Below are 26,569 nucleotides of genomic sequence, written 5' to 3'. Positions count from 1 at the left end.
ATCTGCACAGATCAGTGTGCACAGCTTAATTTACATTTTTTTTAGCAGCACATATATTTGGAAGCATTATAATTTGCTTGTTTTTATGTGGTGTCAGATCGGGGGGGGGGGGCGGGGAATACGGTGCAATTATTGAAAACATACATTTATTTCATAACAGTAAAACCAATAAAAAATAATAATGGAGAGACACATAAGCTTCTAGGACAACCTGGCACAACTGCAAACTTATCAGTGGCTGGCATTTAAAACTAGCTGGTATTTAGGGTTATGGCTAAAACTTTCTAGTGTCTGGTTGGATCGGCAGTTTTACTGTGGTTTCAGCAAATTTTTGGCTTTCATTTTTGCCAGCAATGAGGGTTGCAGTTTGGAGCAGCTGCCCAGAAAGGGGTAAGGTTACGGTGAAAAAGAGGAAGTATTTTTAACTAACTGAACAGTGCAACAGGAGAAGACTATTTTCATGGTTGCCACTTCCTCTTACCAGTGTTGTGGTGTTTCAGAATAACACCACTAAATGCCCCAAACAAAATAAACTCCAGGGTCTTTGTATCAAAAATACATTAAAAAAGTAATAGGACTGGGGGGGGGGGGGAGTAAGGATGTTTTCAGGTTTGTATATATTACAAATGTTGTCCTGGAAAATATCATGGAAATGTTAAAACCATTTAAACTTTCCGTATGCAGTGTATATACCGGTGTTCATCTGATTACAAATATAAATCTTAAAAAATAACCATTTCTTTTAAAGCTCCCCAAAGGAGCACCTCCAAAAAGAAAAATTCCCTGGATCCCTGATATATGCAAAAAATGCAGCATTAAAACTGAGAGTTTAATCAAAGTCAGAAAAATTAAAGTATAGGTCCCTAAAGTAACCTTCATTCTGCCCCTTTGGATAACCAAATAGTCATTTATTGATTTGTCACATAATATGCAATAATATAAAATACATGTCCATATATTACAGAAAAAACTCTTCCCTTTTTTTTTGCCAGAACTATATTGTTTCCTGGATTAGTGTGATCATTTAATAGAAGGGACTACTGTAGTTAATGCACATGATGATAGAGCAGAATTAGAATTTCCTGGCTGTTTTGTGATTATAATCAACTGCAACATTACATCAATGTATTTTTTCCCCTTCATTAAAACTTTTCTTTAAAAAGATACCCAAAATGGAGTACATAAAAAACAAAATACAACTAACACATCATAAAAGGTTCTATAGATTAAACAATGGCTCCGTTCTAATGCACAAAAGCTACACATTGTCTATAACCTTCAAGTTTGCTTGAAGACAGTATTGCCAGCCCCATGGGTTCAAATGAGAGTCTTGTCTCCAAAATCATTAAATCTGTTTTAAAAATCCCAAGACTTTTTTAAAAATAGTACTTTTGGGTTCATTTTATTTGCCTTCTGGTTTCTGAGCCTTTAAGGTGCACTCAGTTCACATTTTGAGACTATTCTTTGCAACCAGGAGAGCTAGAAATTTACTTTTCCCCCTAAGACTCCAGCAGCAGGGGATTTAAGAAAAGCAGCAAATACTGCTGTAAAGGTGCCCCATTCAAGTGCAGCCAGGCCTTATCTTGCCAAGGGCAACATATGGCAGCAGATGGCTGCTGGCTAATCCTTTTTTATGTTCACTTACTCCTCTGAAAACATAAGAGCAGGAATCAAATTCAGGTCTTCCTCCCACCCCAAGATAGACACATAAGTACACTATATTATATACAGTCTTAAGGATAAATATGGTATAGTATTATTCATAGTAGCCCTTTAGCAGTAGCCATTAGTACCACAGAAGCAACAAAGCCTTTTCTCAAGTGATACCTACTGAAGCCAGGACCAAATCTGTTTAGCTTATCAAGCTGATTGGGAATTTTCTGATTAAATGCTTTTTTTTGGAAAATGTCAATTCATCAAAACCAAAACTGTTTGCAGGAAAGGGTCAGTTTTGAAAAATCTTCTGATTTGAATTTTTTTTTAAATAAAGTTTCAGAATTACCAGACTGCCCCATTTGACATTTTCAAAATGAAAAGCTTCATGTTCTGATTCAAACTGAACTTTTGTTTAAAAAGTGTAGTTAATTCAAAATAATAAAAAGGTTAAACAAAAAAAAAGTTAAAATATAAATCAAACGTTTTAAGATGATTAGAATGAAACTTTTCAATTAACCCAATCAGAAAAAACTTTTCAGATTATTGGGTCATGAAAAAATTCAAGAGACACTCTTTAATCCCAATTTGGGACAGGAAAAAGTTTCAAACTCTCAAACCCTCAGGAGACAGGAAGCTGTATTAGCTTGTAAAATCAGGAAATATTGGGCATATATTTAGACTGATAAAGCCCCCTGCTGCCAAAAACCCAACTACTGCTCCTTTATTTACAATTTACTGTGATTCTTATAATGGACTCATTCAGGGTACATATATACATCTACAGTGTTGTTCTTTGAGATTTTTAAAGCTAATTGGTGAAACAAAGTACAAATCTTTACAAACATGTAAAGTTGAAAAGGTTAGAGAGACTTGTAAGTGGGCTGCAGCCGCTTTGAGTAAAAATTACACCCAAACTATTTACAAAGTGTATAAAACTCATGGATAAAATATAAAAATCCTTTTATCATTTTGTAAAGTTGAACAAAACTGCCTGTGGCTGTTAGAGTGATCACTTAATCAAATTCTCATAAATGTAATCTTTAAAATATCCAAATCTATGGGAGTGGATAGCTCAGGGGACTAGTAATAATAGAGAGAGTAAATAACCCCTGTATTTAGTTTTCTTAACACTTTCTCCTATAAAATATGCTTGCAACTTTTTGTTGTTGTTGAGAAAATGTAACACCTTCACTTTTTTTTTTGCAGAAGTCCTCTGAAAGTCCTGGGGCTAAAGACATGACCTTCATTTAGCTCAGGAAATTTTGTTCATGTTTGGTTGAGACACAAAGTATTTAAAATTGCCATTTCTCTTCTGTTGTTTGTGTTCTGCAAGAAAACACTGTCAGATTGGTAAAATAATCATTGAATGTGAATGTTCTCAAAAGTCAGGCCCATGCTCCTGCTAAAGCAGCAGCAGCAACATGCACTGAACTGAGAATGTCTGGAACAGATGTAGCTGCAACTGAGCCAGGCACAACTTCTTCTGACTATACCTGCCCAGAACATGGCTCCAGCTTCTGGGACACTACATAAGGGAGGAGTTCTCTCGACTCCCAAGGGGTGGGGATGGGGAGATGGGCCAAGCTCCCCCTAATTTCATCACTTGACCTAGTCCACGGCCCTAGCAGCCCATCTCCCTTCAGTAGGAGAGTATCTTTCCCTTGCTGCCAGTTAATGTAATTAGTTATACAGCTCAAGTGGTATGCGTTCAGGCTGATGATGAATGACTGGGGGAGGCTACAGTCGTACATAAAAGTATCTTTTTTAAAAATCTTGTTTTCTCTTAAGAAACATCTTAGGAAATTGCATGCAATCCCCCCTTCAATCTTTAAAGAACATGAAGGTTGCAATGTTGAGCACTGGAAAACTCAGAAAAGCCAGATTTACACATGATCATACAACCTTAATTCATCCCCCTTGTATTATGTGTTATGAAACCATCTCTGATTACATGAGCATGTTGTTTTTTCCACATGACCACTGCCTCTTGCAGTACATAGAATAGATGGGCAAAAGGACAGAATTAGGGTTGCACAGATAATCATAAATATGGTATTTTTTAACTTTTGAGTGCTTTATTTTGAAATCCAAATAGCTTTCTTTTACTGTATTTTTTTTAATGTAATAGCTATATGGACCCTTTAACTTAGCTATATGGATCTTTAACTTATTAGTATGAACGGAACGAAAGTCACCAGACACTGGAAATTATTACTCTCTGCTGGCTATTAAGCAGTGTACATAAAATGATTGATTTCAGTTAAGTTCTCACTGGGCAAATGTCCACATCACATCACTATTGATGGCACCCTTGTCAGCATTCTAAGCAGAGAGGCCAAAGACTACATGGGCATGAAGACTGAGCTAATGTCTCATCCCCAGAGTTGGTCCCTCCATGTCAGCTTTCACAGTGTTCCTATTGAAAATTCCAGGAGAAATGGGTGGGCATAAGCCCCCCCACAGCTAAAGACCCTCCCCCAGCTTTTGGGGAGGATCCACTGAGCCTGGGAACTCAACTGATTACAGGGGACAACAAAAAAGAAAACAAAGGTGAGTGTGAAGGTCAAAGGGTCAAAATGAGAGAACCTAAAGGGGACACTGAGCAGAAAACCCTGGACAACACCCACTGTTCCTCAAAGGTGTCAAGGGAGCCAGCGGACACTGCCCAGAGCACCTCCGCCCAGATGCATGAACGGAGGGCAGACTGGAAATAGGCCCCACAGTGACAAAGAACCCCCTCAGCTAACATCCTCTCCCTTGTGTTATAGATGGTCACTTTGGCCATCGCCAGGAGGAGGTCCCATGACTTTGTGGGGCCACGAATAGGCTGGGTGTAAATGAGACGATGGGGCAAAAAGTGCAGCAAAAATGTAATAAAAGATCTAGGAGGAGCCGGAGTAGGGGCTGTAACCTACTGAACTCCAGATAAACATGTGCCAAGGTTTCCCTCATGCCACAGAAGGGACAGGGGTGAACCGCACCAAGTACACACCTGTGCTCACGGTTCCATGAAGGAGCTGCCAACTGATATCGCCGTCAGGCTGTGGGACTAAGATTGAATACAGGCTGGCCCACTGGGGTTATCCACCCTCAATGGGTGCCATTAGGTCCCGCCGTTTGGTATCAGGGTGGGACATGAGGATGAAGAAATGAGAGTATGGCGCATAAGCGTGTATAGGTGCGCCCTTGGCACGGATTGAAAGCATACCGGCTGCAAATCTTGCAGACAGCTCAGGGTATGTGGATGGGGTGGCCAAGGGAACTTCACAGTGGTGCTGGCATGGCACAGTTGAGCACTTTGCACTACCATTGCCTGTACCATTTTTGTTGCATGGCTCAAAAAACCAGGATTGAAACACACTGAAATTGGCACTACACAAGATCATAAATCCATACCTGTTTTATTTCTGAAGTTAAGATAAATATGCTGCCTGTGCTCAGTTTATTTTAAAATATTCATAACTAAAATGTAAAACTCAATTTCTTCAAATACAGAAAAGGAGATATTTCTGATTCAGAAGCATGTATTCTTATCTATGATTTGGAGAGCACAAAATGGTAGTGGTGGAGAACCAAAATGAAGCCGCAGGGGCAAATGAAGCCACTGGTTGCTTTCATTTCTAGCATGCTCATGTGACTTGAGGGTTACTTAATGTCCCGCATGGTTTGCCTGTAGTTTCTGCATTAAAAACATGAGTGAGATGCTGCAATCTGTGCTGTTCTATGCAGAAAAGATCCAGCCTTCCACCTCCTTGTAAACTGGCATAAATTTACTCAATTTAGAGGAAAATTCAAGCTACTGGAACTGAACATTGGTAAAAAAAATACTTGGAGCAGAGCTTGTGTTTCCATAAGGAAAAATCTGATTCCCTCCTCAAACAGCAGACCTTGAAAGAACATCCAGTATGCTATTACATGTCAGAGATAAAATGTCTCAACTACCCTTTGTTCATTCTTTCATATTCTACCATCCCAGCAAACAAAAAATCTGTATAATAGGCTAGTTTATTCTCTTTAAGATTGGAAGTGTTTTTTACTGCTTGGGCCAAGGGCCAGGCACAGTGAGTCAAGGTGGAGGAGTTGTAGTTCAGACTCTGATACTGCCTCAGGCTGTTTGCCCTTGGGCATGTCATGTCTCTGTGCCTCAATCTTCCTATCTGTAAAGTGGGCATCATAATACTTTCTCCACTTCACAGGGATTTTGTGGCTTAATGTTGGTTAAGTGCTTTCAGCACATGAGATTAAATGTACTATAGAAGTTATCTTCTTGATTTGAGATTAAATGCTAGGTACAGCAAACTCAGGACAGTGGCTACTTTACTAATCCATGAGGATCTGCAAAATGGAAGACTGGAAAGTAGTGAAAAACACCAAGCTCTATTAACATGTTTGTGGATCTTCTGGGCTTAGTACCTGGCCACTCATTCCAAATAATACCACATCTTTAGTGTTTTAACAAAAGAGACATGTACAACCCACAGCTGTTTCTTGTTGCTGCTGGGGGTAGGGTGGGAGAAACGGACAGGACTGGTTCATATTGTAAGGTTTACTATTAACGGACACTGAGCCAGTTTACAAGTCTGAAAACAACACTGTTTCAGTGGTAGGATTATTTTTCCATTCCCATTTCAAGCACACTACGTAGCAGATGTGCTTTTAGAACAAGCAAAGAGGTCAAAACAAAACCAGCAACTTATGGATGCTTGTTATCAGAGGTAGACACTGAACTTCAAGTCCATTTAGGCTTTCCACTTCCCAAAGGCAAGCAAAAAAAATTGCAACAAATCATCTATAAAACGCAGTCAAAAAGGACTTCGTTTAATTAGTGATATGTAAAGACTTTTGCATAGAAAAAGGTTAACAAAGTAATGCACAAAAAAGCAACTAGGTATAGTATTTTTAAAACAAATATTTTAAAGTATATTTTGCATAATGTTTAACATTCTCCATGTTTATTGCTTTCTCCACACAGCAGAGAAATCAAGTGCATAATACATGCTGTGTTTTATTTTCTCATAAAATCTCTAGTTCTTGAGTCAATGTACTAAAATATTGGGTTATTTTAAGTCATTGTAATAAAAAAAGAAAGCAGAACTTTGAATGCAGCACTAGTTGTCTGGGTACTGACAAAATAATTTACTGATATGCCCTTTAGTACATTCGTTTTGGTTTGGAATCAAACCCACATTTACAATGTTGGCACGTAAAAAGCCAATTTAAAATAGTACCCCCTCAGTAACTTCATTCAGACCCAGAGAAATCGTTACCTCCAGAAGTTGATAGTGAAGAGAGGACAGATCTTGCACAGAATCAGGAGGCTGCTAAAAATAAAATGTCCAAATGCAACTAAATAAGTTAATCTGAACTCTTTACAACATTGAGTCTCTTGTATTGGCATGGATCAACTGTCTTGAGGTGTGCACGCTTTGAGTAGGCAACTACTTCTGTGTGCACTATAAATTCATTGCTTGTACAGAGACAAGCAAGCACCATAGTCTAAGCCATTTAAAAAACAAAACCAAACCAAAGTGCCTCAAGGCTCACAGACAGTGCTAAAATGTTCATCAATCCAAGCGCTGATAAGATAATTGCTTTTACCAGTGCTATGCTAGATGTCACCATTTGGCAAGTCTGTACAAAGAAAGTCAACTAGGTAAGATAAAAACTAGGCCTGTCAAGCTGAACATTCTTTCTCAGCAATCCTTTTGGCTAAATAAGCCTGTTGGTTTAGAGTTCATTCTTTCCTGGAAATGTATCAAAATGTCTGTAGCTTAATGCAGGATTCTCTCCCCTTCTGCTCCCCCCCAATCTCTTTTTTTTTTTCCCCTCATACTTGCGCAGTATGATTTGCTTCAGAAGAACGCATATGCATGTCAGGCACTTATGAAACTCAAACTTTTTGTCCAGCTCAGGAGAAATTTAGAGGTGCTAGCCCCCATCTGTCTGCCAAATAATGGTGCATGGCTGGAGGATTACTGGGTCTAGAGTCTACCTATTTCCCAATGAACTTCTAAATGGTCACTGGGGTACGATGTTTCTGAAAGCCACCGTTGCTCAATGTGCCTTAAGCAAAACAAAGAAAAATATACCCAATACTGCCATATGTCCTCTTTGAAGTCTGACCCTAGAATAGCTTTACTGCTCCTTGATTGGCTTGCAGACATCTATAAGGCTATTTGTGTGGATACAGACCTTCAATCTGACTGAACAGGAAGGACACTGAGTTACCACTGCATGAAGTCCAAAGACGGCTTGTGTGTTTGTGTGAGGCTTAAAAAGCTCCAACTTCAGTCCCCCAAGGTCGGTAGGGTTTACTATTTCCACCACTACTAGTTTGCTGAGGACTGGAAGCTGCTGATACACATAATGGTGGGCTGATTGCTGTTGCAGCTGCCACTGCTGCCGCTGCACTAGGTGGAAGCATGGGGAATGCTCCAGCAAAAGACAGAGGGAAACTCTGAGCAGCTGCAGCAGCAGCGTGTACAGTGGCAGAGAGCGAGAGAAGAGAGGTAGAAAGAGGTGGGACACAGGGAGCAACACTGCCAGCAGAGGGCACTCTGAGTGCGGAGTCAGCATGGGCAAAGGTGGCTGTGAGAAGAGCAGAGCCATGAGGAGGTACTTCTGATGCTGTTGAAAGTCTACAAGGAGTGGTGTCAGAGGAATGAAGTCCATTCTGCTGCAGTAAAGCGGCAGGGAGATGGTGAAATGCTGCTGTCCAGTGGTGAGGATGCAAGGGATGATGGTGATGAGCCATGGATGAGGTCATTGCAGCAGCTTCCCTTTGAGACGCACAAGAGCTGAGATGAGACACAAGTCTAACTCTTAGCGGATCAGATGTGTCCAGACCTTCCACTGAGCTCAGATATCTTGCAACTTCAGTTAAACATTCTCGGAATCCAATGCTCATGAAATCCATGGCCAGTGTGTGAGCATCAAAATAACCTGAAAGGAAAGGTAAAAGATGCATGAGTATCAGATGATTTCCTAGCCTATCTTAGCTAGGAGTCAGCTAGCATGATCCTGGCTAAATATCTGTATCTCCTATTTATGGTTTGAGATTTGGTGGGAGGAAAGTTTGCTTTGTAAATTGTGTGTGAGATTATCTCTGGTAATGTAATATGCTACAGTTGTTCTTGCAACCAAATATTACAGTGGAGAAAAATTAAGACCATCAGTTTTTGAGGTTCTTCAAAAAGCTTTATGATGCCTCTCATCTTGTATTGTGGGAAACTGAAATTCCACAGCAAGCTTTTCCATGGTAACACTGACCCAGAGTCTGTGTGTGTGTCTCACGCACATATGCACAAAGGAATGGGTTGAAGATTAAAGGGCTTGTATATAATATCCTGCCTTTTCTCCCCTACATTGGCATTTATAAAATAGTTCTTAAAATCTACCACTTGACAGTTTGGAGACAGTCTTTACAAACTCTGCTAAGTAAAATCATAAAGGCTTCATGACATGTGTTCTTTAACAGCAAAGTAAAAACATCTTGTCATTGCTTCTGCATGAAAAGGTTTGCAGTAAAAAATGCTTTACATAAAATGTTGTAATCACTTAAAGACATACTACGTAGGCACTATGGTCATCTGACCTCTGAGGCACTTCAGCAAATGATAGCTGAATCTATAGCACATTGGACAGAAAGAGAGAATTAAACAAGTATCTAATTAGGTGACCAGAACATGGTAGACACTTTCTAAACACAGAGGAAATTACATTCTCCTTCCCAAAGAGTTCATCATCAAATTCAATTTATAGCCTACAGCATTTTGTTTACTAAGAAAAACTATTGCCCTTCAGCCGTCAGTGGGAAATAATGCCCTATGGCAGTAATACCCATTCAGCATTATACCAGCATGGTCTCCTATTGTCAATCACTTTAGTTCAAAACAGGGTAGTTTTTCACCATATATCTCAGTTCGAGTCAGAGTATTTAAGGTAGCCCTCAGGGCCTTTTATTGTCCCATGAAGGGTATGACTTCACTGCTGAGTAAACTTGGGCTTTTATTCTGATGTTACCTCAGACCCCTTTCTTGTCCACACAACACCCCGCCTCCTAGTTTAGTGATGCTTTCAACCTGGGCTAGTTGGCTTGTCTGTGGCTGTAGGCTAAAACCCATGTGAAGCTTTCACTTAGTCTGGTAACCCACCCACTGAGCAGCAAATACACAGGCTAAATCACTCAAGTACTGATAGTCCTCCAATGCCTTCCTATAATTCCCCATGTGCCAAGAAGACTAGACAAGTTCTCCCACAATTCACAAGGTAAGACTCAGAGCAACACAGGGCTTACTGAAAGAAACACAGACAACCATAGGCTGTGCCCCCAGAAGTCCTAGCAACACACATGGGGGTGGGTAGCACCAGTGAGGATACAGTAACTCAGGTGGGGCTTTGTAGTGTGGCTGCTCGGGAGTTCAGACCTGGGTGCATATCACCTGGGTTAACTATGCAGTGAAGACATACCCAAAATTACATTAAGGTTGAGCTGAGTTATAAATTGTTGGAAATTGCCATTTCCCGTTTCTTACTTTCCAGCCCCAACATCATCTCAGTGCCAGCTAATAAGGAATAACTGAACACCCTGCTGTGCGTTACTGCCTGCATAAAAGTACGAGTCTAAATATGTATTATCTTTCTATCATCTGATACCCAGAGGTGCATGTAATAAGATTAGATTTTGGTCTAGTGAATGAGAGAGTCTAATCTTGAATTTAAAAGAGAGTCTTTCAGAACAAAGAAAATATATAAACAATAATGAACGTTCCTCTGGATCCACTTCCTTTGGTATAACTGCTGTATAATGAGTTTTAACATTTTTTTTCATACTGCACAATTGTTGCCACAAACCTCCTGTTTATGTTTGGATGTTTGTGTATTTGTTTTGTCTCCCTGTACAGATTTCAGTGCTCTTTGGAAATCCCAAACAAATCTCTGACTGGGCTGCCTGTGAATGAAGCCTTTACTCCCACAGTGTTATGAAAGCAAACACAAGCCCAGGGTCAAGTGCTTCTTTTGTCCCAGCAGTTCTTTCCCACGAGTTCAATCCTGACATTAGCATTGATTTCCACTTCTTTAATCTGGGATCGCCTATCATGGCTCGTCAAAGGACTGTTTGCTAAGATTTCCCCAAATATTAGGAAAAAAAAAACTCAACTCCTTACCTTTACCCCCTGTTGCCTGGAGCATCTTCAAATGATCCACTGTCATTTGCAGTATTTCTGCTTTTTCTAATTTTGCAGATCCCTTTGAGATAAAAGGTTCAAATAAATAGAGGCTTACAAGTACTGTAAGCTTTAATTTGGTATACTTTCCTTTGAGTTCAGTCTTATGGTTTCAATTTTCCCTACCATTAGAACATTCTCAGCTTAATGCTTTCACTGAGCATCTGCATCCCAGACTTTATTTAAAGACAAATACCATATCACGTCTACTAATGTGTATGTGTCTAACACATTAGTAAAGAAATAGTGATACCACAAAAAAAATTACAGTTTAGGGGGTTCACAGTCTATTTATGCAACAGAAGGGGTCATTATTAATGATGCATAAATAATAGAATTGCTTGACAAGGGGATCTGCCTAATGTATCTGTGGACTAAAGTCAGTGCAGATATGTCACATATTACACTGTTATGCAATGGATTAAGTAGGTGGCTCTTCAGAGGTTTGTTCCCACAAAGGCATAGAAATATAACAAACGACAAGCAATGTGCAATTATTGATGGGAGCCTATCACAGCATTGTTTTCCGCTTTTACCAGTAGGTGTCACTGTGTACACCTAGAAAAGAGAATCCAGGAATTACAGACTTCTTTTTAAGATGACCCAACAATTTTTTGATCAGTCATTTGGATGATAAAAATTCTATTCTCATCCTTTATTGAAACATGGTCATTTCTGCATATACACATACATTGTCCAAAATGTTCTGGATTAGGAAGAGGCCTTGCTTACAGGAAAAGGAAAGACCATCACTGTTAACAAAGAGCACAATTTGCTGTGCCCATGGGACTTGGCTATGCTGGTTCATAGGCTTGTAAATATTGGGAAAATATAAAATTTAAGTTTCATAATACTGAGAGAATTCATTTTGTTTGTAGATAAATTTATGAATATTCTTGTGGCTATTAGCATTTCCTTACACATTTGGAGGATGCCTAAAGAACTACACTCTCCTTTAAATATTATGGGTCAGATCCTCAACTGGCATAAATCAGTAGAGCTACAACAGAGCTATGTTGATTTATGCCACTTGAGAAACTGGCTCCATGAGCCAATTCTTCTCTCCGTTATATCCATACAACCTCACTGACTTCAGTAGGTATAAAAAATCCACTGATTCCACTGAGGTCATATGGTAGAAATGAAATCAAAAGTTTTATGACCTACAAAACTCTACAACTGAATCTCTAACGAACAGAGATTTTGATTTTGTTGTTGTTAAATTAAGACTACTGACCCTTTACAAGTACAGCAATTGCAGTGATCTGAACGTCAAGAAGAATACTAAAAACGGATGTTTTGTGGTTAATATATCATGGAAAAACTTTAAGAACCCACTATATGCTACTTTTTCCACTTATTTTTTTCTTACTAAGTTAATATGCTCAACATCTCAGTATACCAAAATTTAGTGAATTTGTGACTATTGTTTGTTAGAATTTTATATAGAAATATAAATTTCGGTACATTTCTCAATCTTAATCTTTTTAGAATACAAGCCGTCTCAATGAGAGTGACTAATAGCTTAAAGCTGTATGTTGCTGGGTAATTTTCAAGGACTTTGTAGGACTTGTTTTATAATGTATGTGGTTTTCAAGATGTAAACAATAAAATGGGACACACAATTGCCTGTAGCCTGTTTTGCCTAGCTGAAAATGCCTTGGTCATGCCATGTTGCCAGAGTCTATGAAATGGCAATGTTCTGACTATGAGCTATTAAAGGCACATTGCAGGTAGCACAAGTGCACAATTGCTTAAGTGTTAGCTTTTGTTTAGTTCAGAAATAGTATAAGGCCCAATCCTGGGAGTAGCTAAGCAGTCTCAACTCCCACCAAAATCAATGGGAGTTGAGTGCAGTCAGCACCTTGCAGGAGGTGGCTCATTGTTTGTGTTTGTTTGTTTTAAATGTACTTAAATTACTAAGAGCTTTGTTCTTAAATTTTAGTTGTTCCCCTCTTGTTGGAACACACTAATTTAAATTAGCAACTAGTTTTGCCATATTTTGAGTTTGGGTTTTATTCTAATATGCCCTAGCATTTCTGTTTTACTGAATATTGGGGTTTTATGGATGTTGACATTGCAAGAAATTATCAAAACAAGTCAGTCATCGTTAGCTGGGAAGTTCGATACAGATAAAAACCTAAGGACCTGACCCATAGCCTACTGAAGTCAAGGTGAATCAATGGGAAAGTCTTTAATGGAAAGAAAGCCTTTGAAAATCCCTTGACTTCATTAGGAGCAGGACCATATTCCTACAATCCAATATGCAGCTACTAACTGGACATTTAAACACTGAGTAACCTAGGCAATCTGTTTACTTTTTAGGAACCAGTACTGATTACATTTTTCTGGATTTGTGAATTTTGTTTACAAGAAAGCTATTTAAAGAGGTAGGGAAGGGGGATTTTGTTAGAAGATTTAGACAGATGGGTAACCGGCCCACAATTTTTTGTAAGTATATGGAATAAAGCACATTTTTTAACAAAACCACTACTGGAATTCATCGAAAGAACAGAGACAACATGAAAACTGTGACCCTTAAGGGAAAAACAAGCCAAAGAATGGAAATGTTTTTCAGCTTTACGGTGGATTATGTTTTTAATAGTTTTGCCACAACAAAGCATTTTGTTGAAATGCCTGCTCTGTGCCAAATCAGGACACATACAATATTATTTTAATGAGCTTTATAAGAAAACCAACACTGCCAGATGACACAGGTATAAAATAAGAAAAGCTTACTTGTTTTTCAAAAGCAGTTGGCACAAGCCGCCTCAACTCAGATAAACTGTTATTTATACGATCACGGCGCCTTTTCTCTATAATCTATCCCCCAAAAACAAAACAAAAATGAGTTTATAAAACCATGAAGGACAAAAATCAGAGGACACATGCAAATATTACATGGGAAGTTAAAAACAAAAATCCATACCCCTCTTCTTTTTTTTCTGGCCATAATCTGAGATGCTGTTGTTGGGGAATTTGATCGAATCACAGAACCACTACTTTGCCTGTGAAATAGTAAAGGTAAGTCAGGTGTTGCATAACATGACACTATTGCCTTGTAAATACCTAGTGTCACCACATTAAATAGTCACAGCTATTTCTCTGTTTTTCTATATGTTTGGAAGAGGTGCTTTGTACAACATGGTTAAGTCTTTCCTTCTTACCAAGGTTTCACTTTCTCCCTACCCTAGCATAGTGTTTGAAGGAGCTGGCAGATAACTTTGTTAGGAGTATCCCTCCCAAAGACACATCATGGTACCAGCTCAGTTGTTTTGGCTTCCACCATGACAAATTCATGTATATAATATTCAGTCTAAAAAAAATTCAGTAAAGAAAACATGATAAATTCACACACTTTGGATTACACTTGTGATGAAAGGTGCTTTAATATACCAGCCATAATCACAGACTGTCTCTCTCTGTCTAGGTTCTCACACGGGTGCCTATCACAACAGTATCTAATGGCCACTCACATAAGTAGAAATATGTCCTAATTCCATTCCCTTGTCCAGCTCCAGAAAAAAAAAGTTTAAAACGTTTGTTTTTAAATCTACCACCACCACCAAGTGTTATACATTTCATTCGGTCAGGAGTGAACAGAAATCATTATGGTCTTTCAAAGATACATAGAGAGAGAGATTTTTCACATATCTGCAGACACAAATGGACACTGAGACCTGCTTCTCAAAATTGGCAGTATCTTCCAACTTCCAAATCGAGCCCTGTCTCTGCAAACTCTGTGAAACTTCATCCTCATTTTACGCAGGGAGCGAGAGAGTGCTTGTAGTGTTTGCTCCATGACTGGAATAATCATTTTCTAAAAGTAGTTTCTGATAGGTACTGAGGTATTTGAGACTACTTATACTGATCACTTTTCAGGATATATCTGTTATATTTTCAATCAAATCCTTACAAGTAATCATAACTAATTAATTAAAACAGCGCATTTTTCTTTTTTTTAAGTTCCAAAATCTTGGAAATAATTTTGAATCTCATAGGTGATATACAACTTTAGATAAATCATGGAAAAAATTGTGGGAATGCAAATTAGATTAAATTATAACTTGACCTGCCTGGGCACTAAAATTCCTAGTAGAACTTGATTAGTCTTTTTTAAAACAGAGATATTAATTCATGTTTGAATGTTGGTAGCACATGATTTCATGACTCCACCTGTACTGATCATTCGGCTATTTTTATATATATATATATATAGTGAAAGAAATCCTTAAAACAGAATACCATGGTCTAAATCAGAGGGTGACTGTCATTCCTCAAAACACACAACAGCAAGACCAAACACATTGAATTGATTTAATTTCTATAATTCAATATTAGCGCTTTTATCATTTCATTTTCAGACTGTGCACTGTTCAAGTGTTTATAATTAGACCAGTAGTGAAAAGAAGCTACTACACTTTGTCAGCTTGAAGCCTACCTTGGCCTCCGCTCCGCCCCCTTCTACCCACCTACAGAGGGGGTGACAGTTTGGGCTCAGGTAAGCAAACTACTCCGAACCACGTGGGATCGCAGGAGAGTTCTTAATTCTTCCATCAGCTACAACCCCAACCCCAGTCTTTCCACAACTCCCCACTGACCAGAGGCTGGCTCCAGGGGCCGGGATGCTCCACACCAGAACAGTTCCCCCATTGAGAAAAAAAAAAGCCCGGACAAGCCCAGAGAAACGGGACGCTGGAACTGCCAGCTCACAAGCCCCCATGTGTGTGACCCCGCCTGCCGGGCATTAGCCGACATCCATCTCCCCCCTCCCGCAGCACAGAGCGCCTGGGTGCCAGCCCCTCGCTCGGGGTGCTGAGAGCCCTTGAACCAAATGACAAACTCCGCGTGTGAGGGGAACCATTCCAAACCTGGGGGTGCAGCAGCCCCCCTGGCCCCCGCCCCTAGGTTCTTACCCCGAGTAGTTATTCTCGCTCCCCACGTCTATGGTCTCGTCCATGTCGCTGTCGGAGGTAGTTTCCTCGCACGGCCGCTTCATGGCGGCAGCACAGCCCCTGCCACGGACGGGGAGCGCGCACCGAACCGACGCGTGGCCCGCACCGCAGCGAAGCCCCTTCAGAACCAGCAACCCGCAGCGCTTCTAAGGCGCTTTCCCACGCCGCCGCTCAGCCTCAAGCGCCCGAACCCCGCCCACCGCCTGCAGAAGCCGCGCCCCTTAGGGCGGAGGGCGCCTCCCATTGGAGGAAAAGGTGATTGAGTGACAGCCTCGCCCCGCCCCGTTCGGGCTCGGCCCTGGCTGGAGCCCCAGGGGCGGTCCGGCGGCGGCGGCGGAGCGTGGGAAAGCTCGGCTTGCCGCGAGCGCGGGGTAGGGGGGTGCCGGTCCGGGCAGCCTGGCCGGGGCTACGCTGTGCAGGGGCACGTGCCTAACCTGAGGCGGGCCGCTCCGTGCAGCCAGTAACTGAGAGTGTCTCGCTTTGTCCAGGTGCGCGGCCGCCAACCCCGTCCTCTGGTGCAACCGAGCGCTACCCTCTCCCCTGGCCAGAGCCAAAGCCGGAGCCCTCCGACCCCGCTCGCTCGGTCACGGGCACGACTTACGCAATAGAAAGAGGATTTGATCCCCCCACCGCCCAGCGGTGTTTCCATTCCGATGCATGATCCTTTTCACCCCGTGGTACGTGATGCTGGATTAGTTCATCCCTCTTTTCGCCCAAAATCACAAATGAATGTTTTCCCTTTTGCAGGTAGTTTGAAGGGAAGGTTAAAAAATGCAACCACAGGTCCTGCCTGAATCCGTGTGACTCTGCTGCTTTTAGGCTGCTGTGATCTGAGGAATTTTTATTGTGGGAAGCTCGATCCTGGTGTTGGGGATTATTTCATCTCTGGGGAGATTTCAGCCTGGGCTGGGCCTCCCCCGTCCTGCCCCTCCCTTCCAGGACGTAGTGGTGGTGAGTTGAGATGGCCAGTAGCTGCTTCCTGAGTGACCAATGTGTTTGTCGGGTGTCTGACATTTTAAAGGACTAGGGAGACAAAGATGACAGGAATAAGTGTTGAAAAGGATTTGGAGGAGGCTGTGAGGCGGTGGATTTACGAGAGACAGGGTTTGCTAATACTGGAAACGCGGTTTGATTAGATTTATTACACAATATACCATTGGAAAATCTGTTTTTCATAATTTCAAGTGCATTTTAACAGTTTGGTTATTCTTCCCCCGCCCCCTCGTTTTCCTGAGATCATTGTTCTACAGTCATTGTTTCGAGTTGTTTTCTCTTCAGGAGGGAGAGACCTGGTCCAAACAGCATGCTGGAGATTGTAGCGCCGCAAGGTTGAACTCTTTTGTGTCCGTTTTGTAGTGGACAGTTGCCAGCCGAAAGCTGCCTGCGTGAAGCCCAGGGGCATTAGACCTGGCTGCTTTGGGTTGGACACACGGAGTCAATTTAAGAAAATAAAGTGCTTAAAACAGAAATAGTCTTATGCCCAGCCGGGCAACCCGAGGGAGGGAGGAGAAGGGGTTTGCTTTTTCTGAGGGCGGGACGAGAGGGAAAGGAAAAGAGGAGATGGAAAGAGGTAAGAAGAGATGAGGGGGAGCGAAGTGGGAAACCGATGGGAGCAGATGAACGTGATGGGGGGGGGGGGAGTGGAGAGATGCAACGAGAGAGAGAAGTGGCCGAAGCTCAGGGGCGTCGAGACTGTTCAGCTGGCGAGTTAAGCTGTCTCATCGTCCCCCGGCGGCGGCGGGGCTGGGCTGGCTCCCCGCGTGGACAGAAATCTGAAACTTGTCATCCTGGCTTTTGAAATGTAACCTGCGCCAATTACACGGTGTCAGGGCTGGACAGGGCGGGGAGCGGGGGGGGGGGGGAGGGGGGAGGGCCTTGCAGAGTGTGGCGAGCTCCCGCTATACTGTAACAAACTCCCCACTAGCGGTAGCTTTTCATCTGGTCAGGGCTCCTCAGAGATCGGGATAGTTTTAAGCACATCGCTTCTTGGCGGAGTTGTGTGATAAGACTGGAAACCACAGACAGGGACAATACCAGGGTTTGTTGAGCTTCGATCTTGCTTTCCCTGAAAACTGGAGCAATTGTACTGACCAGGCTAAAAGAATTAACTGGCGCTTAGGTTAAACAAATATACACAAGCTGTTCACTAGAGTCTGAGTCCAGACGTTAAGCTGAGTTATTGGTGAAGGGCAAAATCGATATATTGATTTTATGTTTGTTTACCTCTCTCTATTTATTTTAAAGCATAAGAATAACAGTAGGCTAAAATATCCAATGGAATAAACAGATTGAAAAAACAGTCGTTTGGTTTTGTTTAAAGTTAAAGTATCACCAGTGATAATCTAGAAAATGTAGTAATTTCTTCCGCACCCCTCCAAGCGTCTTAAAAAGACTACAAAGGATGAAACAAAGGAAAAGAGAGCCGAGTAACTGCGAAATGTTCTGTTACACCAAAGTGCTTTTTTCAAATTAAAAACAAAATTAAAACATTTAACAATAAACTGTTTTTCTAATTAAAAAAATAAAAGCTTGATTTCCCTGGAATATCAAGTTCCAGCACCTACACACTTATTCATCATTCTAAAGAGAAGCTATGCTGAAGAAGGTTTGTGAATCTTTAAATCAGAACGCATTACCCCATTTCTTTTTAGAAGAGTGCTCTTTGCTTTTCTGGTTTTTTATATTATTACTATTTTATTTTATTTTAAGATCTGGAGCGGGTGGGGAATATATACAACGAAAGGAAGAAACACTGAAGCAGATCATACCCGCCAGCTGTATTTAAGGATGTGTGAATAGACCAGAGGACATTGTTGGAGGATTTCCATTCGAAAGTGTATACTGTAATTATTAGTTAATTAGACCCCCTTCCTGTAGTTTTTAACCAAGCAAAATAACCACCCGGGTTTGCTTGGACTTCAGTCTTATTTAATATATAACTCTACAAACGACTAATTTCCCCATTCAGCTATTCCCCCTCTCCCCTTGCGGGGAAGAGAGAGAGAGTGTGTGTGTGTGTGTGTGTGTGAGAGAGAGAGAGAGAGAGAGAGAGAGGAATACACTGAAAGAGAAACCAGCCACAGCTAATTTTTTACGGACATTTCCAATATGTGTTATTGTATCTAGTGACATGGTGTGTGCTAGTCTTCCATGTGGATATTGTTATTGTGTAAAAGAGCTGCGGGATTTCATACTTCGTTGCCCTACAGGCTACAAGGGCATCCTTTTCATGCTAATGTTCGACACAACAGAGGCAAGCACCCACAGGAAAAACAAATTGCAGTTCTCAGGGATTTAAAAAAAAATTCTCTACAATGGGTTGATTTAAGGAAGCAGACGGAAAGGTATGAGGGCCTTTCAGGAAAACTGAAATAGTAGAAAGGGTAACGCGTGGAGACTGTCTGAGCTCAATTGAAGGAGGCGATTTAGAAATCTTGGACAACGCTGGGCGTTTCTTCTCCAATGTGCAGTTTTCCAGATTGTTTTTTTTCCTTTACAGAGCTTTGACAGTTTGAATGTGATATATGTAGACCTGCAGGCATATGCTTTTATGCATTTTAAATCTCTCTGAAACACCGACAAAGAAAATAATGGTTCGTAGGAGTGAGAGCACTTTAAGAACGGCACGAACATTAATCTAGCTGAAGAAGTCTCCCTCCAAATAAATGAGACTACTATTGTTAGACACTCTTGTAGCTGCCTCAGGTGCTTGAGGAAATACAAACTTGGTTTATGCGGGTGAGCGTATGTTTCCATTGTGCCCCAGAATTTTGTACATTTTTTAAAATTTAATTGGTCAATGTTTCTGGATTTACACATTTGCTGTATTAATAATAGTTCCCTATTGTGTTTTTTAAAATTTCTATGGCAAAACTTTATTCGGCTGCTTCTGTGGAAATTTGGATGAATGCCTTTTTATTTTCCAATGCTGATTAGTTCTATTTACTGTTTATGGGGCTTCTGAATCAGATGGTATTTTGTTTGCAATTAATTCAAAAAATGTATTGCTGTTGTCCAGGCTATTTAGCAAGTCACTCATTCTGTCTCCATTTAAATGGATTTACCCAAATTTAAAATAGGATAGATTTAAAGAATTAACTTTAAATGCTCCTTTAAGAATAAAGTCCATGATTTAAACCAGCCTTTAGGAAAATCACATGTAAAACATCTAACAGCTTCTTGAGAGAAAGTGTATCGGTTTCCCAAATTGCATTGCTGCTCGTTAAAATGACAACTACCCCGCTGGGCGACCTGCCAAGAGCAAATCTAAAGAGCTGGTTTTGTTTGCTTCCGCAGGTATGTGTACGCTGGCATGACATAAGCACCCTTGTGCTCATCACGCCATCCCTCTGCTTTATCAGTCGCCCAAGTCATTGTGAGCAGGCAGGATATTGAAATGTACAAAGAACTCCACACTCTGCTAGCAGCGTCCAAGGGCAGGATTCTTGTACTTTTCGTTACCCTGCCTGCTCGAAAGAATGGAGCCGACACAGGTCAGCATGACATGCACTCTTATGCTACCAAACCAAACCAAAGCGGGTAGAGTGTTGTTTTGACGGTTAGATCATGCAGTCCTTATTCAGGGCATGGGAGTCAATCAGTTAGTCTGAGTAAGAACTGCAGAACCAGTCCCTAGAGAGGGTGCAGATCAATGAATTATATTATAAACAGCTCCATCTGTACAATGCATTGCTTAACAATGTGTGCCTGTTAATTGCTGTTTCTTTTAGGTCTCAGGGGGAGAGAAATTTTAAGACACCAATCACCACTTTTCTCAGTTAAAAAACTAGCTTCATCTCTGTTGTTAAAGATTTACTGCTCAGACCTTTTACTTTTATGTGGTAGTAAATGTACATTGATGAGCATTATTTTGAAATGCAGGAAAATATTATCTTCCCAGGGTATTGCTTCCAAGTGGAAAAGCTGCACTGATGTACAAAAGTGTACCTTACTTATTCAAGAATTATTTATTTTGCAATGTCAAGGTAGTTCTTTTGCCAACAACACTTATCATAATTGCATTAACACATATTGAACTAGAATGGAAAACTAGTGAAGAGATTACATCAGCATTAATGTCAAATGTGTTCTTCATGCTTAATTTTTTTAATATAAACAACATCTTAACAATTACATAACAATGTAACAGCTCTATACAGCTGCCTATTCGCAAACAAAAATGCTTAAAAAGATTAAGTTGGAAAATTTGTTTCTTTGGAGTCCTAGTAACACTAAAACAAACAAAATCCCCAAACCCAGCCCCCTACCCCCACAACAGGCACTTTTAACAAAACTTCTACACCTTTAAAAACATTTTAAAAGCTTGGAAATGAAGTGCTGCACAGCCTTAAATTAGCAATAGATTAGTTTCTATTTCTAAACCTTTACAGCAATTTGAGCATTACCCTTTACACTTGTATGGTTGTAATTTATCCATGCCCTGACCATAGTTACAGATAATAGGAAGGAGGGTGGAAGTGTGGAGGGACAAAGAGAAAGAAAATACTGCTGACACTTTAGTCATAAATACTCCTGCTCAAGTGTTTCCCAACTCTGGCCCCAGGAAAAGGGAGTTCTTCTATCTGTTTTTTAAACAAAAAAGGTGAGGGAGAGGGAAGGGAAATGGATGTCTTGCTTCAGCTACGTAAAAAACAAACTTTCCATGAGGTACAGACAGCCATATTGTCTTTTCCCAGTTCCTCTTGGTGCTTGGTCCTGGAAACTTGCTGAACAGAGTGGGCAGACACGGAGTGAGAGAATGCACATGTGCAGGAGAGCTTTCCTCTGCCCCTCTACAGCCTGGTAGTTCTGGCATTTACTTAGGACGTGGGACACCCAGATTCAAGGTTTTGCTCCAATAGTTATAAAAAGTGGAACAGATAAAAGGGGTAGGGAATCAAACTAACCAACCCCCCCAAACACAGAAAGCCAATGGGCTGACAGTGTGTTAATAGCAGGGAAACCAATAGAGAAGTCAGGGCCTGCATTCTCAAAAGGCGAGACTGTGTTACCTGCCAAATATTTTTATGTAGTTTCATGAGGAGACATTTTTATTGGGTCTCCAAAAAGAGCTGTGCTGAAGACTTAGAATCCTTATCTCACAGAGACAAATTCTGCTCTGATATGCACAAGAAGGTGAACGGGAGCTATGCATACACAGCTGAGGCAGAATATAGCCAATAAACTTATTTCATTTTTCAAAGTGTGACAGCTTGTCCGGATTGACCTGATTGGACACCCTCCGGAGAGGCAGTTTTCTTAGCAGCCTGTTGAGATACAGGGACCAGAGAAGGCCCAACACCAGTCCAAATACACTGTGTTACATTGCTACAACTATTGGAATGAGATGGTGAGATTAGCATATAGACCTGCAACAATCTTCACAGCTTTTGAAAGTAAAATTTATGAATCTAAAATGAGCAATGGGTTTACAACTTTGTTTGATTGACAATTTACAGTATCTGAGGGCAATTATGACAGAAATAAAAACTATTTATGGGGAAGGAAAAAGGTCCTTTACTTTTGTATGTATTCTCTTTAAAAATGCAAAATAACAAGTCTTAGGGTATATCTACACTATGAAATTAGGTCAAATTTAAAGAAGTTGATTTTTTAGAAATTGTTTTTATACAGTTGATTGCGCATGTCCCTACACAAAATGCTTTAAGTGCATTAAGTCGGTGGACTGCATCCATAGTACCGAGGCTAGCGTCGACTTCTGGAGCATTGCACTGTGGGTAGCTGTAGGTAGCTATCCCACAGTTCCCACAGTCTCTGCTGCCCATTGGAATTCTGGGTTGAGATCCCAGTGCCTGATGGGGCAAAAACAGTGTCATGGGTGGTTCTGGGTATATGATGTCAGGCCCCCTCTCCCTCCCTCCTTCCATGAAAGCAAAGGCAGACAATGGTTTCACGCCTTTTTTCCTGGGTTACCTGAGCAGATGCCATACCATGGCAAGCATGGAGCCCGCTCAGCTCACGGTCACTGTATGTCTCCTGGGTGCTGGCAGATATGGGACTGCATTGCTACACAGCAGAAGCTCATTGCTTTTTGGCAGCAGACGGTGCATTGCGATTGGTAACCATCATCGTCATACTCCTGGGTGCTCTTTTAGCCGACCTTGGTGAGGTTGGTCGGGGTGCCTGGGCAGACAAGGGAATGACTCAGCCAGGTCATTCCCATCTTCTGCCGAGCACCCAGAAGATGACGATGGCTAGCAGTTGTACTGCACCATCTTCTGGCAAGCAGCCAGGAGATGATGATGGCTAGCAGTGGTACTGCACTGCCTGCTGCCAGCCTAAGATGTAAAAGATAGATGGAGTGGATCAAAACAAGAAATTGATTCAATTTGTTTTGTGAAATCAACAGCCTGCTAAACCCAGGGTTTTGAGTTCAATCCTTGAGGGGGCCATTCTGTGTGAAAGTTGTTTGTGTTTCTCCTTGATGCAAAGCCACTCCTTTTGTTGATTTTAATTCCCTGTAAGCCATATTATCAGTCATCCCTTCCTCCATCAGGGCAACAGCAGGCAATTGTTTTGCACCTTTTTTCAGTGCAGAACCAGAAGCTGCAAAAGCAAAACCAGGCGAGGAGGCCACGGCTGCGCAGTGACGAGACAGATGAGGACATAGACATGGACATAGACTTCTCACAAAGTACAGGCCAGGCAATGTGCCCCAGTAATGTGCACATCATGCCCATGAGCTCTGCATGGTTACCTGTGCTGATCAGCTCGCCATGCTGGCCAAACAGGAAATGAAATTCAAAAGTTCATGGGCCTTTTCCTGTTTACCTGGCCAGTGTATCTGAGTTGAGAGCGCTGTTCAGAGCGGTTACAATGGAACACTCTGGGATAGCTCCTGGAGGCCAATACCATCGAATTGTGTCCACACTACCCAAATTTCACCCAGCAAAGCTGATTTCAGTGCTAATCCCTTCGTCGGAGGTGGAGTAAAGAAATTGATTTAAAGAGCCCTTTAAGTTGAAAAAAAGGGCTTCGTCGTGTGGACGGGTCCAGGCTTAAATCAAGGTAACACTGCTAAATATGACCTAAAATTGTAGTGTAGACCAGGATCTAGTCTGGATGTTAGGTCTGAAGAAATTAAGAAAAATGTAGGATTAAACGTGTCTATTAAGATGACCCAACATATAGAGTCAACTTCTGCTCTATTATATTGTTGCATTCCTATTGAATTTAAAGGGTTTGATTAAATGTAACAGAAAGCTTAGAGATCTCTTGGAGAGATAAGGGAATAGAGTGTGTTAGGACATTTCCCACCAAACCTCTACAATTTGTTTTTGCCACATAGGGTGCACAAACCTACTATATTTTCTGAGGCAAAATTCCTCCATTGGATGTGATGGTAGCTTTGCCTGAGTAAAGAACTAAAAAAGAGCCACCGTGGCTTAACAACCATGTAAAAGAAGCAGAGGGAGATAAAAAGGTATCTTTTAAAAAGTGGAAGTCAAATCCTAGTGAGGTAAATAGAAAGGAGCATAAACACTGCCAAATGAAGTGTAAAAATGTATAAGAAAAGCCAAAGAGAAGTTTGAAGTACAGCCAGCCAAAAACTCCAAAGGTAACAACAAAATGTTTTATAAGTATATCAGAAGCAGGAAGCCTGCTAAACAGCCAGTGGGGCCCCTGGATGATCGAGATACAAAAGGAGCACTTAAAGATGATAAAGTCATTGCAGAGAAACTAAATGAATTATTTGCTTCAGTCTTCACGGCTGATGATGTTATGGGAGATTCCCAAACCTGAGCCGGCTTTTGTAGATGACAAATCTGAGGAATTATCACAGATTGAGGTGTTATTAGTGGAGGTTTTGGAATTAATTGATAAACTTAACAGTAACATGTCACTGGGACCAGATGGCATTCGCCCAAGAGTTCTGAAAGAACTCAAATGTGAAACTGCGGAACTATTAACTATGGTTTGTAACCTGTTCTTTAAATCGGCTTCTGTACCCAATGACTGGAAAATAGCTAATGTAACACCAATATTTAAAAAGGGCTCTAGAGGTGATCCCGGCAATTGCAAACGGGTAAGTCTAACGTCAGTACCAGGCAAATTAGTTGAAATAATCATAGAGAATAAAATTGTTAGGCACATAGAAGAACATAAATTGTTGGGCAAAAGTCAACATGGTTTCTGTAAAGGGAAATCATGTCTTACTAATCTATTAGAGTTCTTTGAAGGGGTCAACAAACATGTGGACAAGGGGGATCCAGTGGACATAGTGCACTTAGATTTCCAGAAAGCCTTTGACAAGGTCCCTCACCAAAGGTTCTTATGTAAACTAAGTTGTCATGGGATAAAAGGGAAGGTCCTTTCATGGACTGAGAACTGGTTAAGAGACAGGGAACAAAGGGTAGGAATAAATGGTAAATTTTCAGAATGGAGAGGGGTAACTAGTGGTGTTCCCCAAGGGTCAGTCCTAGGACCAATCTTATTCAACTTATTCATAAATGATCTGGAGAAAGGGGTAAACAGTGAGGTGGCAAAGTTTGCAGATGATACTAAACTGTTCAAGATAGTTACAACCAAAGCAGACTGTGAAGAACTTCAAAAGATCTCACAAAACTAAGTTATTGGGCAACAAAATGGCAAATAAAATTTAATGTGGATAAATGTAAAGTAATGCACATTGGGAAAAATAACCCAACTATACATACAATATGATGGGGGCTAATTTAGCTACAACCAATCAGGAAAAAGATCTTGGAGTCATCATAGATAATTCTCTGAAGATGTCCACACAGTGTGCAGCAGCAGTCAAAAAAGCAAACAGGATGTTAGGAATCATTAAAAGGGGGATAGAGAATAAGACCGAGAATATCTTATTGCCCTTATATAAATCCATGATACACCCACATCTTGAATACTGCATACAGATGTGGTCTCCTCATCTCAAAAAATGATATACTGGCATTAGAAAAGGTTCAGAGAAGGGCAACTAAAATGATTAGGGGTTTGGAACGAGTCCCATATGAGGCAAGATTAAAGAGGCTATGACTTTTCATCTTGGAAAAGAGGAGACTAAGGGGGGATATGATAGAGAGATATAAAATCATGAGTGATGTGGATAAAGTGAATAAGGAAAAGTTATTTACTTGTTCCCATAATATAAGAACTAGGGGCCACCAAATGAAATTAATGGGCAGCAGATTTAAAACAAATAAAAGGAAGTTCTTCACACAGTGCACAGTCAACTTGTGGAACTCCTTGCCTGAGGAGGTTGTGAAGGCTAGGACTATAACAGGATTTAAAAGAGAACTGGATAAATTAATGGAGGTTAAGTCCATTAATGGCTATTAGCCAGGATGGGTAAGGAATGGTGTCCCTAGCCTCTGTTTGTCAGAGGGTGGTGATGGATGGCAGGAGAGAGATCACTTGATCATTACCTGTTAGGTTCACTCCCTCTGGGGCACATGACACTGGCCACTGTCGGTAGACAAGATAATGGGTTGGATGGACCTTTGGTCTGATCCAGTACGGCCATTCTTATATTCTTATTCGGCAGTTCATGATACCTCATGTAACATTAAGCAAAATGTTTAAGGGCCAGTGTCAAAGATTTTACGTGAATATCACAGGATGAATATGGTTCTCCAGAGTAATGTGTAGCTCCTAAATAATGGCTCTGTTCTATGCCATGCAGGTTTGCCAGTAGCTCCTACTGACTGTACTGGTCATTAAGGATGCATAGAATCTTTTTGGACATGGCTT

At 41.0% G+C, this 26,569-nt stretch overlaps 1 protein-coding gene across 1 annotated transcript; it reads right to left on the bottom strand.

Annotated features, from left to right (window-relative positions):
• Nucleotides 1-1,973: 1,973 nt before the first annotated feature.
• Nucleotides 1,974-15,964, bottom strand: HEY2 (hes related family bHLH transcription factor with YRPW motif 2). Its single transcript, XM_030556231.1, has 5 exons — nt 15,800-15,964; nt 13,813-13,891; nt 13,623-13,706; nt 10,824-10,905; nt 1,974-8,598 (listed from the first exon to the last, which is right to left on the bottom strand). Exons 1-5 carry the CDS (start codon nt 15,880-15,882, stop codon nt 7,928-7,930), a joined length of 999 nt encoding a protein of 332 aa, XP_030412091.1. The 5' UTR covers nt 15,883-15,964; the 3' UTR covers nt 1,974-7,927.
• Between the last annotated feature and the right edge of the window lie 10,605 nt (nt 15,965-26,569).

Source organism: Gopherus evgoodei, chromosome 3, assembly GCF_007399415.2.
Source record: "Gopherus evgoodei ecotype Sinaloan lineage chromosome 3, rGopEvg1_v1.p, whole genome shotgun sequence".
In the NCBI taxonomy this organism is placed as follows: Eukaryota; Metazoa; Chordata; order Testudines; family Testudinidae; genus Gopherus; species Gopherus evgoodei.
This window is presented reverse-complemented; position numbering and strand designations above follow the sequence as displayed.

Coding starts and splice junctions, on each gene's coding strand:
- HEY2 (XM_030556231.1), bottom strand. CDS start 15,882: ATGAAGCGGCCGTGCGAGGAAACTACCTCCGACAGCGACATGGACGAG. Junction 10,906..13,622: donor CAACTGCTTTTGAAAAACAA/GTAAGCTTTTCT, acceptor TTTATCTCAAAG/GGATCTGCAAAATTAGAAAA. Junction 8,599..10,823: donor CCAGGCAACAGGGGGTAAAG/GTAAGGAGTTGA, acceptor CTTTCCTTTCAG/GTTATTTTGATGCTCACACA.